The sequence below is a fragment of the Oncorhynchus mykiss genome, chromosome 10 (assembly GCF_013265735.2).
Source record: "Oncorhynchus mykiss isolate Arlee chromosome 10, USDA_OmykA_1.1, whole genome shotgun sequence".
Lineage (NCBI taxonomy): Eukaryota > Metazoa > Chordata > Actinopteri > Salmoniformes > Salmonidae > Oncorhynchus > Oncorhynchus mykiss.
Window position 1 is genome coordinate 63,594,147 of NC_048574.1, and position 16,058 is coordinate 63,610,204.

At 42.3% G+C, this 16,058-nt stretch overlaps 1 protein-coding gene across 1 annotated transcript; it reads left to right on the forward strand.

Moving 5' to 3' along the window:
• Positions 1-795: 795 nt before the first annotated feature.
• On the forward strand, positions 796-8,595 carry LOC110534685 (zinc finger protein Gfi-1b-like). The gene is made up of 4 exons (XM_021619617.2): positions 796-844; positions 2,881-2,977; positions 3,180-3,301; positions 7,418-8,595. The coding sequence occupies exons 2-4, from the start codon at positions 2,902-2,904 to the stop codon at positions 8,354-8,356; spliced, it is 1,137 nt and encodes a 378-aa protein (XP_021475292.2). The 5' UTR covers positions 796-844; positions 2,881-2,901; the 3' UTR covers positions 8,357-8,595.
• Positions 8,596-16,058: the final 7,463 nt, after the last annotated feature.

A 16,058-nucleotide genomic window follows, 5' to 3' on the forward strand; every position in this document is an offset into this window, starting at 1 on the left:
CCCATCCAACCTGAAAGAGCTTGAGAGGATCTGCAGGGAAGAATGGGAGAAACTCCCCAAATACAGGTGTGCCAAGCTTGTAGCGTCATACCCAAGAAGTCTCGACACTGCCTAAGGTGCTTCAACAAAGTACTGAGTAAAGGGTCTGAATCCTTATGTAAATGTAATATATCTGTTTATGTTTAATAAATGTGCAAAAAATGTCTGTTTTTGCTTTGTCATTATGAGGTATTGTGTGTAGATTGATGAAAGGGAAATAAGGGTTTAATCAATTTTAGAATAAAGCTGTAACATAACAAAATGTGGAAAAAGTCAAGGGGTCTGAATGAACTGCACATCAGATCTGATCTCACACTATTCATACACACAACAGCACTTTATAACCAATATACACTTACTAAATATACTTACACATACCCAGACACTAACAAACACCTACTGTACACTTCAAAATAGTCTAGTCAGGGTTGTATGACTTGATTTATGATAGCTAACTTATTTATCCACAACAACATATTTATGTCCACCATGATGGGTTTAACAACAATTAAGTAATTCTGTAACTACAGTATAGGACTCAAGTGTAGTGGGGATGGGTAAACACTCCATGTTGAAAGTGTGTTTGTCTGTGTGTACGTACCTGAGGGAGTATATGTCTGTAGTCTGTATCACCTCTCTCTTCCAGGAGGAGGGTCCAGAGGTGCTGCTGGTGAAGGAGGAGGGGTGTGAGGAGGGTCTGGGGAACCCTGGGGGTACCATGGTCATGGAGGACAACCAGACTACACCTCCTGAACCCACAGAGGACCCAGCTGAGCAGCACAGGACCACACACAGTCTCAGTGAGGTGAGTTCACTGTGAACTACTGTCTGAATGGTATTAGCCTCTCAGAGTAGGAGTGCTGATCTAGGATCAGTTTTGCCTTTTTAGATCGTAATGAATAAGACCTGATTCTCAATCAGCACTTCTACTCAGGGTATCTCAGAGTAGGAGTGCTGATCGCTGTTCATAATAAATATGATTGTATGGACAAATCCTATATCAGCACTCCTACACCAAGACACTTTGTGGATACGGGCCCAGGTCTTGATTAATTTAGTCTTAACCTTTCTCGGGCAGGCGTTTCGCTAGCGGAACCTCTCGACAACATTCCGCTGAAAAGGCAGCGCGCGAAATTCAAAAATATTTTTTAGAAATATGTAACTTTCGCGCATTAACAAGTCCAATAGAGCAAATGAAAGATAAACTTCTTGTTAATCTACCCATCATGTCCGATTTCAAAAAGGCTTTACAGCAAAAGCACAACATATGATTATGTTAGGTGATAGCCAAGTCAAAAAAACTGCAATTTTTCCAGCCAAAGATAGGAGTCACAAAAAGCAGAAATATAGATAAAATTAATCACTAACTTAATCACTAACTAATCTTCATCAGATGACACTCATAGGACATCATGTTACACAATACATGTATGTTTTGTTCGATAATGTGCATATTTCAATCCAAAAATCTTAGTTTGCATTGGCGCGTTACGTGTAGTAATGTTTTGATTCCAAAACATCTGGTGATTTTGCAGAAATACTCATCATAAACATTGATAAAAGATACAAGTGTTATTCACAGAATTAAAGATAGACTTCTCCTTAATGCAACCGCTGTGTCAGATTTGTTTTTTACTTTACGGAAAAAGCATAATCTGAGTACAGCGCTCAGAGCCCAATCCACTCAAAGAAATATCCGCCATGTTGGAGTCAACAGAAGTTAGAAATAACATTATAAATATTCCCTTACCTTTGATGATCTTCATCAGAATGGACTCCCAGGAATCCCAGTTTGACTATAAATTACTGATTTGTTCCATAAAGTTCTATAAAGTCATAATTTATGTCCAAATAGCCACTTGTTGTTAACGTGTTCAGCCCAGTAATCCATCTTCATGATGTGCGAGCACTACGTCCAGAAAAAAACTCAAAGTTCGATTACAGGTCGTAGAAACAAGTCAAACGATGTATGGAATCAATCTTTAGGATGTTTTTAACATAAATCATCAATAAGGTTCCAACCGGAGAATTCCTATGTCTGAAGAAAAGCACTGGAACGAGAGCTAACTCTGTCGGGAGTGCACGTCACGAGCCTGAGACACTCTGCCAGACCCATGACTCATTCAGCTCCCATTCCCCCCTCCTTTTTAGCAGATGCCTGAAAAAAGTTTCTAAAGACGGTTGACATCTAGTGGAAGCCTTAGGAAGTGCAACTTGACCCCATAGACACTGTGTATTCGGTAGGCCAAGCTTTGAAAAACTACAAACCTCAGATTTCCCACTTTCTGGTTGGTTTCTTCTCAGGTTTTCACCTGCCATATGAGTTCTGCTATACGCACAGACATCATTTAAACAGTTTTAGAAACTTCAGAGTGTTTTCTATCCAATACTAATAATAATATGCATATATTAGCATCTGGGACAGAGTAGGAGGCAGTTCACTCTGGGCACGCTATTCATCCAAAAGTGAAAATGCTGCCCCCTATCCCAAAAAGGTTAAGTCTAGGACCATGCCTTTGAATGATCAAACCATTAAAGGGGTAAGTCAGATGAACTGGTGGATACCATTTTTCATCTCTGCGTCCAATATCCAGGAAGTTAGATGGAATTTCACGAGCCAGTGCTAACTTGCTTAGCACAAAAACTGGATTAGGTGTAACCGAAGACTTCCTTTCTTTGCACTAAGCTTGTTAGCACAGCCAGTTGCCAAAATCCCAAACTATCCTTTTAAAGAGTGCCAAGTAATCAAATAAATGACAATGTTTGCATAGTATCCATGGCAATCCCTCATTGCCCAATCAAATCATATCAGATTTCTTGATCCTCTCCCTCTATCTACAGTCAGTAGACAAAGAGGATGGGATGCCTGATCTGCAGCTGGTCAAAGAGGAGACAATAGAGAACAGACCAGAGAGTGGACTAAAGATCTGGGATGAAGGTAAGGGAGAAATACATATCGAGAACATATATATACTATGTGTATATATACATCAATAGGAATAGAGATGCACCTGCATAACATGAAATAAATACAACTTGTGTTTATCTACTAAAACAAACATTATAATGTTTGAACTTGACCAGGTAATTGACTCAAACTCCATATGTTGAGTTTTCTGCCATGTAACCTCTTCCTGCAGGTGGTTGGCTCGAAGCTAACAGAGGAGACTGGGCAGTCATCTTGGATTCCCAGACCGGTGCAGCCAAGGTTCCTGTGGACGACGTCACCGAGCAGGCCAGGACCGGAGGCGACATAGTGGAGGTCAGTGGATGGGAAAGTGTCCTCAGCTCTGGGCTGGGCAACAACACTGTTAACCACAACCAGAAACAGACAGTCAAACACAAAACAACATCTCCATGACCTCAGACTGGCTGAGACTAGGGCGAGGTGTAGATTTGGTCTACGGGGACGGGGTGTCCGTATGTGGTGGGAAAGAACAGACACGGCTAGTGATGCTCCTATAGTTGTGATTCACAGAGACTGATGGCGCATCAGGTTAACCCCCGAACAGGTATTACCTTTAGCATGCCTTCGATTAGCCTGATGACTCACACCAAATTATTTATCTTCTTATTTAGCTTCACACTTTACTCTGAGACTGCCATCATTGAAGTCGTTTGTGGTGATGAGGGGCGTTGTACAAAACAAAGTCATCAGCGATTGTATCGTCTCTAACCAGTCAGAGTATTTGTATTTATGAAGGATATCGTTGTGGAAATCTTTTGAAGCTCAAGTCGGCTACACAATGCAATGCTCTTTCTATTGGCTGGCTGGCTAGCTATGTAGCAAGCTAGCAAACATAGCTACAAACAATAATACCAAATATAAAATCAGCATGTGACGTAGCTATTTAGCTGTTAAATCGCCTAAACAACCTGCAATATCAATCTCACCATGTTCAACCTGCAGATTGATGTGCCTCACAATGGAGTCTAACATTGGCAACAGCAAATATACTTTTGAGGAGATGCCAGCATGGTGCATTCTGAGCAATTCAAAAACTCAACATTAGCACAATGTTTGTCAAGAAGAAGTACAACATTACAAATATTTTCAGAGATTTTAAATAACTAACTTGCTATCTGTAATATCATGTAGCTTTGGAATCGTGACATTATGTACTTTAGAGGAAAATAGGCATGTTTCTCGACATATACACTGACTTTGAGAAGGGATTGCGTGATGATTAGCTTAGAAACTGCGTGACGCAGTATGACAACATGAATGCGATTGGTCGACAGTCTGCTGGGTGGGGCTTTAAACGTTGCTTCATTCATTGGATTCCTATCTCCTTTCTGTAACATCTTTGTCAACGGCACCATGCAATGCACCCTGGACTAAAGAGGCAGACAAATAGGAAAAATGTGCAAGACCCTCTGTTAAATTACACATTTCTTGAGGTAGGAATATCGCCAAAATATGTTCCAAGGCTCATTGGAGAGAAGACATCCTCCCTGAGTTATGACATTGGCCAGTATTGAAATCTGAGATGTATGATAGATGTTTTCACGATCTAAAGTAATATTCCTATTAACTTCCAGTGTAGTGAGAGACTTAATGCGGTGCTACATCATACCGGACGCATTTCTGCCTGCTTGAACGCCAGTAACTCAGATACGCATGAAAACATGAAATGGCCCAGGGAATCGATAGAACATCACTCAGAGATGCACAAAAACAATATAACATTCAAAATGGGTGAACCTTGCCTTTAAGGCAGCTAGTATATATACAAATATTACATGACATTACACTTGCACTTTTCACAACACCTTAAGTATGTGCCCTCAGGCCACTACTCCACAACATCTTATTTACAACACAAAATCCATGTGTACGTGTGTGTAGAGTGCGTGTGTTAGCATGTGTATGTTTCTGTCTGTTCCTATGTGTGTGTGTCTCTTCATAGTCCCCGCTGTTCCATAAGGTGTATTTATCTGTTCTTTAAATCTGATTATACTGCTTGCATCAGTTACCTGATCTGGAATAGAGTTCCATGTAGTCATGGCTCTATGTAGTACTGTGGTCCTCCCATAGTCTGTTCTGAACTTTGGATCTGTGAATAGACCTCTGGTGGCATGTCTTGTGGGGTATGCATGGGTGTCCGAGCTGTTTGCTAGTAGTTTCAACAGACAGCTCGGTGCATTCAACATTTTAACAGTACTTACAAAACAAGTGATGAAGTCAATCTCTCCTCTACTTTGAACCATGAGAGATTGACATGCATATTCTTAATGTTAGCACTCCGTGTACATTTAAGGGCCAGCCGTGCTGCCCCGGTTCTGAGCCAATTGTAATTTTCCTAAGTCCATATTTGTGCGCCAAAACTAGGGCCTGTAGAACCTGCCTTATTGATAGTGTTGTTAAGAAGGCAGAGCAGCACTTTATTATGGACAGACTTCTCCCCAGATTTAGTTGAAGTTTGGGGTTTAGAGTATCAAAGCCAATGACAAATTTTCAAACTGCCGCTTTACCCATGTGTGTTCTGGCTCTGGCCCAACCCATCGGTTTCTGGACCAATCAGTCGGGCCCGAATGCGTTCGCATTGGTGAAGGGTCGGGGAGGTACTCAGATCCAGACTCATTGCGGAGAAGAAAATTACAGTTGCAGTCGGAAGTTTACATACACCGTAGCCAAATATATTTCAACTCAGTTTTTTGCAATTCCTGGCATTTAATCCTCGTAAAAATTCTCTGTCTTAGGTCAGTTAGGATCACCACTTTATTTTAAGAATGTGAATAGTAGAGAGAGATTTATTTCGGCTTTTATTTCTTTCATCACATTCCCAGTGGGTCAGAAGTTTACATGCACTCAATTAGTATTTGGTAGCATTGCCTTTAAATTGTTTAACTTGGGTCAAACGTTTCGGGAAGCATTCCACAAGCTTCCCACAATAAGTTGGGTGAATTTTGGCCCATTCCTCCTGACAAAGCTATTGTAACTGAGTCAGGTTTGTAGGCCTCCTTGCTCGCACAAGCCTTTTCAGTTCTGCCCACAAACTTTCTATAGGATTGAGGTCAGGGCTTTGTGATGGCCACTCCAATACCTTGACTTTGTTGTTCTTAGGCCATTTTGCCACAACTTTGGAAGTATGCTTGGGGTCATTGTCCATTTGGAAGACCCATTTGCGACCAAGCTTTAACTGATGTCTTGAGGTGTTGCTTCAATATATCCACATTATTTTCCCACCTCATGTTGCCATCTATTTTGTGAAGTGCACCAGTCCCTCCTGCAGCAAAGCACCCCCACAACATGATGCTGCCACCCCGTGCTTCACGTTTGGGATTGTGTTCTTCGGCTTGCAAGCCTCCCCCTTTTTCCTCCAAACATAACAATGGTCATTATGGCCTAACAGTTCTATTTTTGTTTCATCAGACCAGAGGACATTTCTCCAAAAAGTACAATCTTTGTCCCCATGTGCAGTTGCAAACCGTAGCCTGGCTTAATTATGGCGGTTTTGGAGCAGTGGCTTTTTCCTTGCTGAGCAGCCTTTCAGGTTATGTCATGTCGATATAGGACTTGTTTTACTGTGGATATACTTTTGTATCTGTTTCCTCCAGCATCTTCACATCCCCCCTCTACTGGGGGATGGATGTAAAAATCGCTCAAAATCAGCCATTGGAGCCCATACAAATTAGAACCAAGGTTGTCTTGTTAAAACTTTTTAATTCTCTTACTTTAAATACTATGACTGTTTTCTCATTAGCTGAGATTTGTGTTTGAAATGTCCCATACTTTGTTGTTATCTTTATCAACCCACTGCATACCCCTAATAATATATATTTTCAGGTGCAGGGTGTGCTATTAGCATGCTAACAAACAGGCTGGTAGAATAGTTAGCATAGTTAGCCATCGTTAGCATTCACTGTCTGAAGTAACCGTAGTGGAGTGTAGTGGAGTTGACTAATGACTGACATGAATATATATATATATAATTCACAACATTTGGACGGAAGCTATAATCTAGTTAGTTAAAAATATATATATCTGTGTCATTATTGCTTGAATTCAGGCTTGGCTTAAGTGCTTTCAATGGGAAAGATTGCTTCAGTACCACACTTCTGTGATTTTCGTTGAAAACGTCACTGTCACATATGGAGTGTATGACCATCTTGTTGAAATCAAATACAAAACTGAATCTGTGCTGACGGACTTGGTTATTTTTGTATCATTGCAGGGACTGAGTTTCCTATATCTCAGCCCAACCAAAACATACTTCATTCTTCAATCAACACAGGGATTTTCTTAAAAAAAAAAAAAACTCCAATGTTTCCATATGGTTAGGTAGTTGACTGTGGTTAGCATTTTATAATGTCATGTTTCTGTGTGTACAGCAAGGTGTTTCTTATATAAAAATGTATCAATTTGTATTTACAGTCTGCAGTCCATGAGGACGTGCTGATATCTGGTGTTGCTGGCGGGAGAGACTGGACCTCTGAAGCGGCTGGTCTCAAACCCTGGCCCCGGATCAGGACACTGGATCAGGAGCCGTCACTCTTTCTTCGCGAGTCAGAACCAGGACCCAACCGCGAAAGACAGAGACCCCACCACCACACAGAACACAACCAGTGGACAGGTGGACTGAACAACAGTCCTGGTGGTCATCAGAGAGACAGAGGCTCTAGTCAGGGATCCAGTCTGCAGCCCAGACCCTTCTCTTCACAGTCTCAGTGCAGGGATGAAGCAGGGCCTGGGGCTGATAGAGATAGACCCTCCTGTTCCTATGATACAAACACCACAGTATCCATGATGAACAGAGCAGGTCACCTTGGGCTTCAGCCTTCACAGAGAGTGGTGGGAGACCCCCCTGGTGGGAGTCTAACAGGAAGTCTGTCTTCTCCTTCAGGGTCTCGTCTAATGCCTGGTGACTGGGTTCATAGAAAGCCTGGGCCTGGGTCTAGCCTTCCTCAGTTACCGCATGGTTTCCCCACCAATACAGACAGGGTTAGGATGGGCGTTCACCACAATAAGTACTTATCCTGTAACATAGCACATAATCCCAACCACACCCAAACAATGGCTAGAGGTCAAGGAGGGAGCTCAAATACTAACCACCTGAGGGTGGTTGCTCCTGCTTCTACCTCCTCTGGTGTCATTGGGACACAACGTGGGAGGCCGAGCATTAGGACGGACGCCGACAAGCCATACACCTGCCCCACATGTGGGAAGCGCTTCACTGAGGCGAACTATGTGAAGAGGCACCAGACCGTTCACACCAAGGAGAGGCCCTTCAAGTGCAAACGATGTTACAAGAGCTTCTCCTTCCTAAGTAGCCTTATCAGACATAGGAGTATCCACAACGTGGAAAAATTGTAGCAGTGTGGCTTGAGATGTACACAGGGGATATCTGGGAACCATTATTTAGCTTAGCAATTCTCAACTGGTGGGTCGCAGGAAGGTTTGGAATGGGTGACGGGTGTCTAAGTAAAAATGCTTATATATACAGTTGAAGTTGGAAGTTTACATACACCTTAGCCAAGTACATTTAAACTCCGTTTTTCACAATTCCTGACATTTAATCCTATTAAAAATTCCCTGTCTTAGGTCAGTTAGGATCACCACTTTATTTTAAGAATGTGAAATGTCAGATTAATAGTAGAGAGAATGATTTATTTCAGCTTTTATTTTTTTCATCACATTCCCAGTGGGTCAGAAGTTTACATGCACTCAATTAGTATTTGGTAGCATTGCCTTTAAATTGCTTAACTGGGCCAAAAGTTTTGGATAGCCTTCCACAAGCTTCCCACAATAAGTTGGGTGAATTTTGGCCCATTCCTCCTGACAGAGCTGGTGTAACTGAGTCAGGTTTGTAGGCCTCCTTGCTCGCACAAGCCTTTTCAGTTCTGCCCACAAACTTTCTATAGGATTGAGGTCAGGGCTTTGTGATGGCCACTCCAATACCTTGACTTTGTTGTCCTTAAGCCATTTTGCCACAACTTTGGAAATATGCTTGAGGTCATTGTCCATTTGGAAGACCCATTTGCGACCAAGCTTTAACTTCCTAACTAATGTCTTGAGATGTTACTTCAATATATACACACAATTTTCCTGCCTCATGATGCCATCTATTTTGTGAAGTGCACCAGTCCCTCCTGCAGCAAAGCACCCCTACAACATGATGCTGCAACCCCAGCTCTTCACGGTTGGGATGGTATTCTTCGGCTTGCAAGCCTCCCCCTTTTTCCTCCAAACATAACGATGGTCATTATGGCCAAACAGTTCTATTTTTGTTTCATCAGACCAGAGGACATTTATCCAAAAAGTACGATATTTGTCCCCTTGTGCAGTTGCAAACCGGCTTTTTTATGGCGCTTTTGGAGCCTTTCAGGTTATGTCGATATAGGACTTTTACTGTGGATATACACTGCTCAAAAAAATAAAGGGAACACTAAAATAACACATCCTAGATCTGAATGAATGAAATATTCTTATTAAATACTTTTTTCTTTACATAGTTGAATGTGCTGACAACAAAATCACACAAAAATTATCAATGGAAATCAAATTTATCAACCCATGGAGGTCTGGATTTGGAGTCGCACTCAAAATTAAAGTGGAAAACCACACTACAGGCTGATCCAACTTTGATGTAATGTCTTTAAAACAAGTCAAAATGAGGCTCAGTAGTGTGTGTGGCCTCCACGTGCCTGTATGACCTCCCTACAACACCTGGGCATGCTCCTGATGAGGTGGCGGATGGTCTCCTGAGGGATCTCCTCCCAGACCTGGACTAAAGCATCCGCCAACTCCTGGACAGTCTGTGGTGCAACGTGGCGTTGGTGGATGGAGCGAGACATGATGTCCCAGATGTGCTCAATTGGATTCAGGTCTGGGGAACAGGCGGGCCAGTCCATAGCATCAATGCCTTCCTCTTGCAGGGACTGCTGACACACTCCAGCCACATGAGGTTTAGCATTGTCTTGCATTAGGAGGAACCCAGGGCCAACCGCACCAGCATATGGTCTCACAAGGGGTCTGAGGATCTCATCTCGGTACCTAATGGCAGTCAGGCTACCTCTGGCGAGCACATGGAGGGCTGTGCGGCCCCAAAGAAATGCCACCCCACACCATGACTTACCCACCGCCAAACCGGTCACGCTGGAGGATGTTGCAGGCAGCAGAACGTTCTCCACGGCGTCTCCAGACTGTCACGTCTGTCACATGTGCTCAGTGTGAACCTGCTTTCATCTGTGAAGAGCACAGGGCGCCAGTGGCGAATTTGCCAATCTTGGTGTTCTCTGGCAAATGAAAAACATCCTGCACGGTGTTGGGCTGTAAGCACAACCCCCACCTGTGGACGTCGGGCCCTCATACCACCCTCATGGAGTCTTTTTCTAACCGTTTGAGCAGACACATGCACATTTGTGGCCTGCTGGAGGTCATTTTGCAGGGCTCTGGCAGTGCTCCTCCTGCTCCTCCTTGCACAAAGGCGGAGGTAGCAGTCCTGCTGCTCGGTTGTTGCCCTCCTACGGCCTCCTCCACGTCTCCTGATGTACTGGCCTGTCTCCTGGTAGCGCCTCCATGCTCTGGAGACTACGCTGACAGACACAGCAAACCTTCTTGCCACAGCTCGCATTGATGTGCCATCCTGGATGAGCTGCACTACCTGAGCCACTTGTGTGGGTTGTAGACTCCGTCTCATGCTACCACTAGAGTGAAAGCACCGCCAGCATTCCAAAGTGACCAAAACATCAGCCAGGAAGCATAGGAACTGAGAAGTGGTCTGTGGTTATCACCTGCAGAACCACTCCTCTTGCTAAGTGCCTTTAATGTCCACCTGTTGTCTATTCCATTTGCACAACAGCATGTGAAATTTATTGTCAATCAGTGTTGCTTCCTAAGTGGACAGTTTGATTTCACAGAAGTGGGATTGACTTGGAGTTACATTGTGTTGTTTAAGTGTTCCCTTTATTTTTTTGAGCAGTGTAGATTTGTAGTACCTGTTTCCTCCAGCATCTTCACAAGGTCCTTTGCTGTTGTTCTGGGAGTGATTTGCACTTTTCGCAACAAAGTACGTTAATCTCTAGGAGACAGAACGCGTCTCCTTCCTGAGCAGTATGACGGCTGCATGGTCCCATGGTGTTTATACTCGCGTACTATTGTTTGTACAGATGAATGTGGTACATTTAGGCGTTTGGCAATTGCTCCTAAGTATGAACCAGATTTGTGGAGGTCTCCAAATTCTGAGGTCTTGGCTGATTTCTTTTGATTTTCCCATGACGTCAAGCAAAGAGGCACTGAGTTTGAAGGTGGGCCTTGAAATACATCCACAGGTAGACCTCCAAATGACTCAAATTATGTAAATTAGCCTATCAGAAGCTTCTAAAGCCATGACATCATTTTCTGGAATTTTACAAGCTGTTTAAAGGCACAGTCAACTTAGTGTATGTAAACTTCTGACCCACTGGAATTGTGATACAGTGAATGATAAGTTAAATAATCTATCTGTAAACAACTGTGTCATGCACAAAGTAGATGTCCTAACCTACTTGCCAAAACTATAGTTTGTTCACAAGAAATTTGTGGAGTGGTTGAAAATAGAGTTTTAATGACTCCAACCTAAGTGTATGTAAACTTCCGACTTCAACTGTATATATGTGTAAATATATATAATACATATATACTGTATATTTTTCTTCTTTATTTTTACAAAAATACTAGTCTCAACTTAAACGACTTAAACCACTTAAAGAAAGTGTGTAGAAATGATAATGAACTTACATTTTTCAGAGAATAAATTACTTTGAAGATTTTTTTAATCACAGTATTTTAATATAGAGTTATTAGCAGTGCCATTTTTTATTAATTTTGTGTTCTCAAACCAGTGAGTATTTATTGACAATGAAAGAGGTGGGAATGTTGTTCAATTGTCATATAATTGCTACATTTAATATCAATATGGAATTAAAAATAGTTTTCCAGATTGCATTTTTTGCGGTTATTTTTCGTGATGTGAATATTGGGTCGCGACTGAGACAATCTGGTTCAATTTGGGTCCCGAGGCAAAACCAGTTGAGAACAATTCTCTTTAGCTGACATATTATAGTCATCATGTGAAGTGTACTGGGGTAAGAGTTTTTAAAATTATTATTACTAAGTCCCTCAGTTGAGCATCTGGGTACGCTCACATTGTCACATGATACTGACTTGTTGTTTGATGTTCTGGCATAGCCAAAACACTGTCATTTTATTAAAGTTTAACACTATTTACTAATGATTGGGGGTGGGCATCGATACATTTACATATCAGGATATTATTTTTTACAATATATTGTATTATTTTTGCGTTAGTCGGCTGTACCTGCACCAAAACTCCAGTATTTTTCCTTCATAGCTTGTTCTCCATCTTCCTTTTCAAGATGGATCCAAGATATTTTCAGCACTTATTTTCATGACTGATTAAAACTAGTTTTGTAATGTCTCTCTTGTCCCAATGCAGCAGACATATGTTGAGCAATATGTTTGGAACATCGAATTGCAATAAAGTTACAGTATTGAATCCCAATACATATAGAAGCGTGAGAATCGCAATACATATCGTTTCGGCATCTAATTATCGTTTTAGTATAGTATTGAGAGGTCCCTGGCAGTTTCCAACATTACATACGAACATATACTGAACAAAAATATAAACACGCAACAATTTCAACATCCCTAATCTAGGGATTTCACATGACTAGACAGGGGTGCAGCCATGAGTGGGCCTGGGAGGGCCCCAGCCAATCAGAATTAGTTTTTCCCCACAAAATGGCTTTATTACAGACAGAAATACTCCTCAGTTTCATCAGCTGTCCGGGTGGTTGGTCTCAGATGATACCGCCGATGAAGAAGCCGGATGTGGAGGTCCTGGGCTGGTGTGGTCACACCTGATCTGCGGTTGTGAGGCCGGTTGGACATACTGGCAAAATCTTTCAAATTACATTGGAGGCGGCTTATAATAGAGAAATTAACAATCGGGCTCCTGAGTGGCGCAGCGGTCTAAGGCACTGCATCTCAGTGCATGCACAGCTCTGGTGGACATTCCTGCAGTCAGCATGCCAATTGCACGCTCACTCAAAACTTGAGACATCTGTGGCATTGTGTTGTGTGACAAAACTGTACATTTTAGAGTGGCCTTTTATTGTCCCCAGCTCAAGGTGCACCTTTGTAATGATCATTCTGTTTAATCAGCTTCTTGATATGCCACACCTCTCAGGTGGATAGATTATCTTGGCAAAGGAGAAATGCTCACTAACAGGACGTAAACAAATATGTGCACAAAATTTGAGTGAAATAAGCTTTTTGTGCATGGGGAAAATTTGTGGGATCTGCTATTTCAGCTCATGAAAAATGTGACCAGAACTTTACATGTTGCGTTTATATTTTTGTTCAGTATATTTACCCTCTGAATTTGTTTTTTCTTATGTTCTATTCATAAAATATACCATGTTTTTTTATAACACCTTTATAACAAGCCAAGTCTGCTGAGATGTAAACCTGAGGTCTTGCTTTCATTGGGGAACAAGTCCAAAAACAACCCTTACTGTGGCCTTTCCCCTATAGCCCTCCCATGGCACTATGTAGTAGCTAAAGATATTTTTTCGTCCTCCCCTGTATCCACTTTAATCTCCCATATCTGTTATTATGTGTATTGTGGTTATGAATATCCCAATGGCTGTAGCAAACATTGACCCTCAGTAATTGACTTTCTCAGTCACACACTCAAAGTTGGCTTTATTTATACTGATGTACGTCACTGATAATTTCTCTATTATCAATGCAACAATCACCAAAACATGCTCAAGTCAAGTCCCTCAACTGTTTCTCTTATTAAAACCCCAGAGCTCAAATGCTTATCTATCATCTGTGGTATGGGATCTTTACAAACAGTCCTTGACCTCAAGCTGTTTGTAGTAAATGGCTTGTGATGACAGGTGTGATGACAGGTGAAATATTAAACATGAACTAAAGTACACCTGTACTTGATATTCCAGATTGAAAACTAGGGAGTGTACATCCTTTTAACTTCTGATCAGGAGGGTAATTAACCACATACCCCTTCATTAACCCTTTGTTAACTTGTCATTTGAAACAGGCTTCTCTGTTTTTTTAAAGACCGTAAACCTAGGTTAGAACAAGGACAGATTAATATTTACCTTTCTGATGTGATGTAGCTGGAATAAAGTAATTATATTATTTTCTACTCTAGCTAACACACTGTTCTTTCTAAACTAGTCTGGTCTGAGCTTTTATTTATTTTACTAGGCAAGTCATTTAAGATCAAATTCTTATTTTCAATGACAGCCTAGGAACAGTGGATTAACTGCCTTGTTCAGGGGCAGAACGACATATTTTTTTTATCTTGTCAGCTCAGATCTTGCAACCTTCCGGTTACTAGTCCAATACTCTAACCACTAGGCTACCTGCCGCCCCAAGCTTGAAAGATAGTGATCATGAATAGGAGACACTTCAAGTATGCACACTTCAAAGAACAGTGTGCATACCTTTTTCATTCGACGACACCCTTTGAGCTATGATGCAAATCAGTAAGATCCTTTGTAAACAGAAGTGAACATTGACCGAGAACATTGAAGCAAGGCAGTAAGTCACAGAACAGTAATTTTCCGGTCACATCTGGGAAACCGGAATGCTTACAGACCTGCTCTCAGATGCAGAGTAGCCCACATTTTGCGAGCAAGGAGAGGCCAGAGATAGCCAGACTAATAAATTGGACTAAGGAACAGATGTTGTGTATTGGAGAAAGGCCATCAGTGCGGGTTCTGCAAACAATACAGTGGGTGAAGGCGCGGCATGAGCATGGTGAACGGAAAGATGTGGTTATGGACAGGGAGGAAGAAGAGCCTAGTGTAGGGAAGCTGTGTGTTGAGGAAGAATGCTGCCAAGTACAAACCGTACTCTGCTGTTTCTGATGGCTCAGAAATTGAACCTGACAAGAGTGAAGTTGAAGTACCTCTGGTGGCAGGTGTGATGAAGACCTCCCAAGTCCAAACCTCGCCCCGATGGTCATGCGAAGGATGATTCGGTCCCAGTGGGAGTGACATTTTTGGAGAAAGTGGATCCCTGCCTTTTGGCTGACCCATATGTAGTCTCAAGCTGGGGGGGGGGGGATGATTTGGGTACTGTTAAATTGGTGAAGGTAGCTCGAAGTAGACTTGTGATGATTTTCTGTTTTTCTTCTGCCCAGAGGGAGCAGGTGCTTCACGTCACAGGCCTCGGGACAAGACCTGTGACTTGAAAGGAGTGATTACTGGGGTGGCGTTGAGGTGGAGCAACTGAAATTGAAGATTCCATGTCTGTGATGCCTGCCGTTTGGTGCGACGCATACCCGGTGGCGAGCGTGGTGAAACTGAGAAGACACGGTCTGTCCTTTTGAGTTTGAAGCCGTCTTTACCCGATAAAGTCATGTTAGGACATGTCAGTTGTCCCGTGAGAGCTTTTGTGCCGAACCCACTAAGGTGTTTCAGATGCCAAACTTATGGTCATGTTTCAACAGTGTGTAGGAGGGCATAGGACAATGGAATGTGTAGTATCGGTGAAAAAACGGTGTCAACTGTAGGGGTGCCCATGTTGCTGGGGATCAGAAGTCCCTTGTGCAAGAGAGACCGGTTGAGGTTGTCAGGGTCAGAGTAGAACAGAAGGTATCATATGCCGAGGCAGTGACGAGAGTAGTGGATGATGGGTCAGGTGTGAGGAGTAGGCCAATACATAGTGATATGAATTTGTGCTTTGGTAAGGTTGGCTTCTTAGCGTTCATTGCCATGGTTATCAACTGTGCCACAGTAATGGCACGTAAATCACAGAAAATAGCTGTTGTGGTGGCAGCTGCAGAGAAGTACTTGGGTGTACAAGGTTTTACAGCAAAAGAGACAAGGTGTGTTAAATGAGTCATGTCCTCCCCAGGCCGTTGGCCTGTTGTAGGATCAGTTGGGGTCAAAGTAGTGAAAAGGGGTGGTGTTTATTCATTAAATAATATATAGGTGTAATGTTAGTTGGTGGTGCATTAAAATGTACCCCTTTT

Coding starts and splice junctions, on each gene's coding strand:
- LOC110534685 (XM_021619617.2), top strand. CDS start 2,902: ATGCCTGATCTGCAGCTGGTCAAAGAGGAGACAATAGAGAACAGACCA. Junction 2,978..3,179: donor ACTAAAGATCTGGGATGAAG/GTAAGGGAGAAA, acceptor CTCTTCCTGCAG/GTGGTTGGCTCGAAGCTAAC. Junction 3,302..7,417: donor CCGGAGGCGACATAGTGGAG/GTCAGTGGATGG, acceptor TTGTATTTACAG/TCTGCAGTCCATGAGGACGT.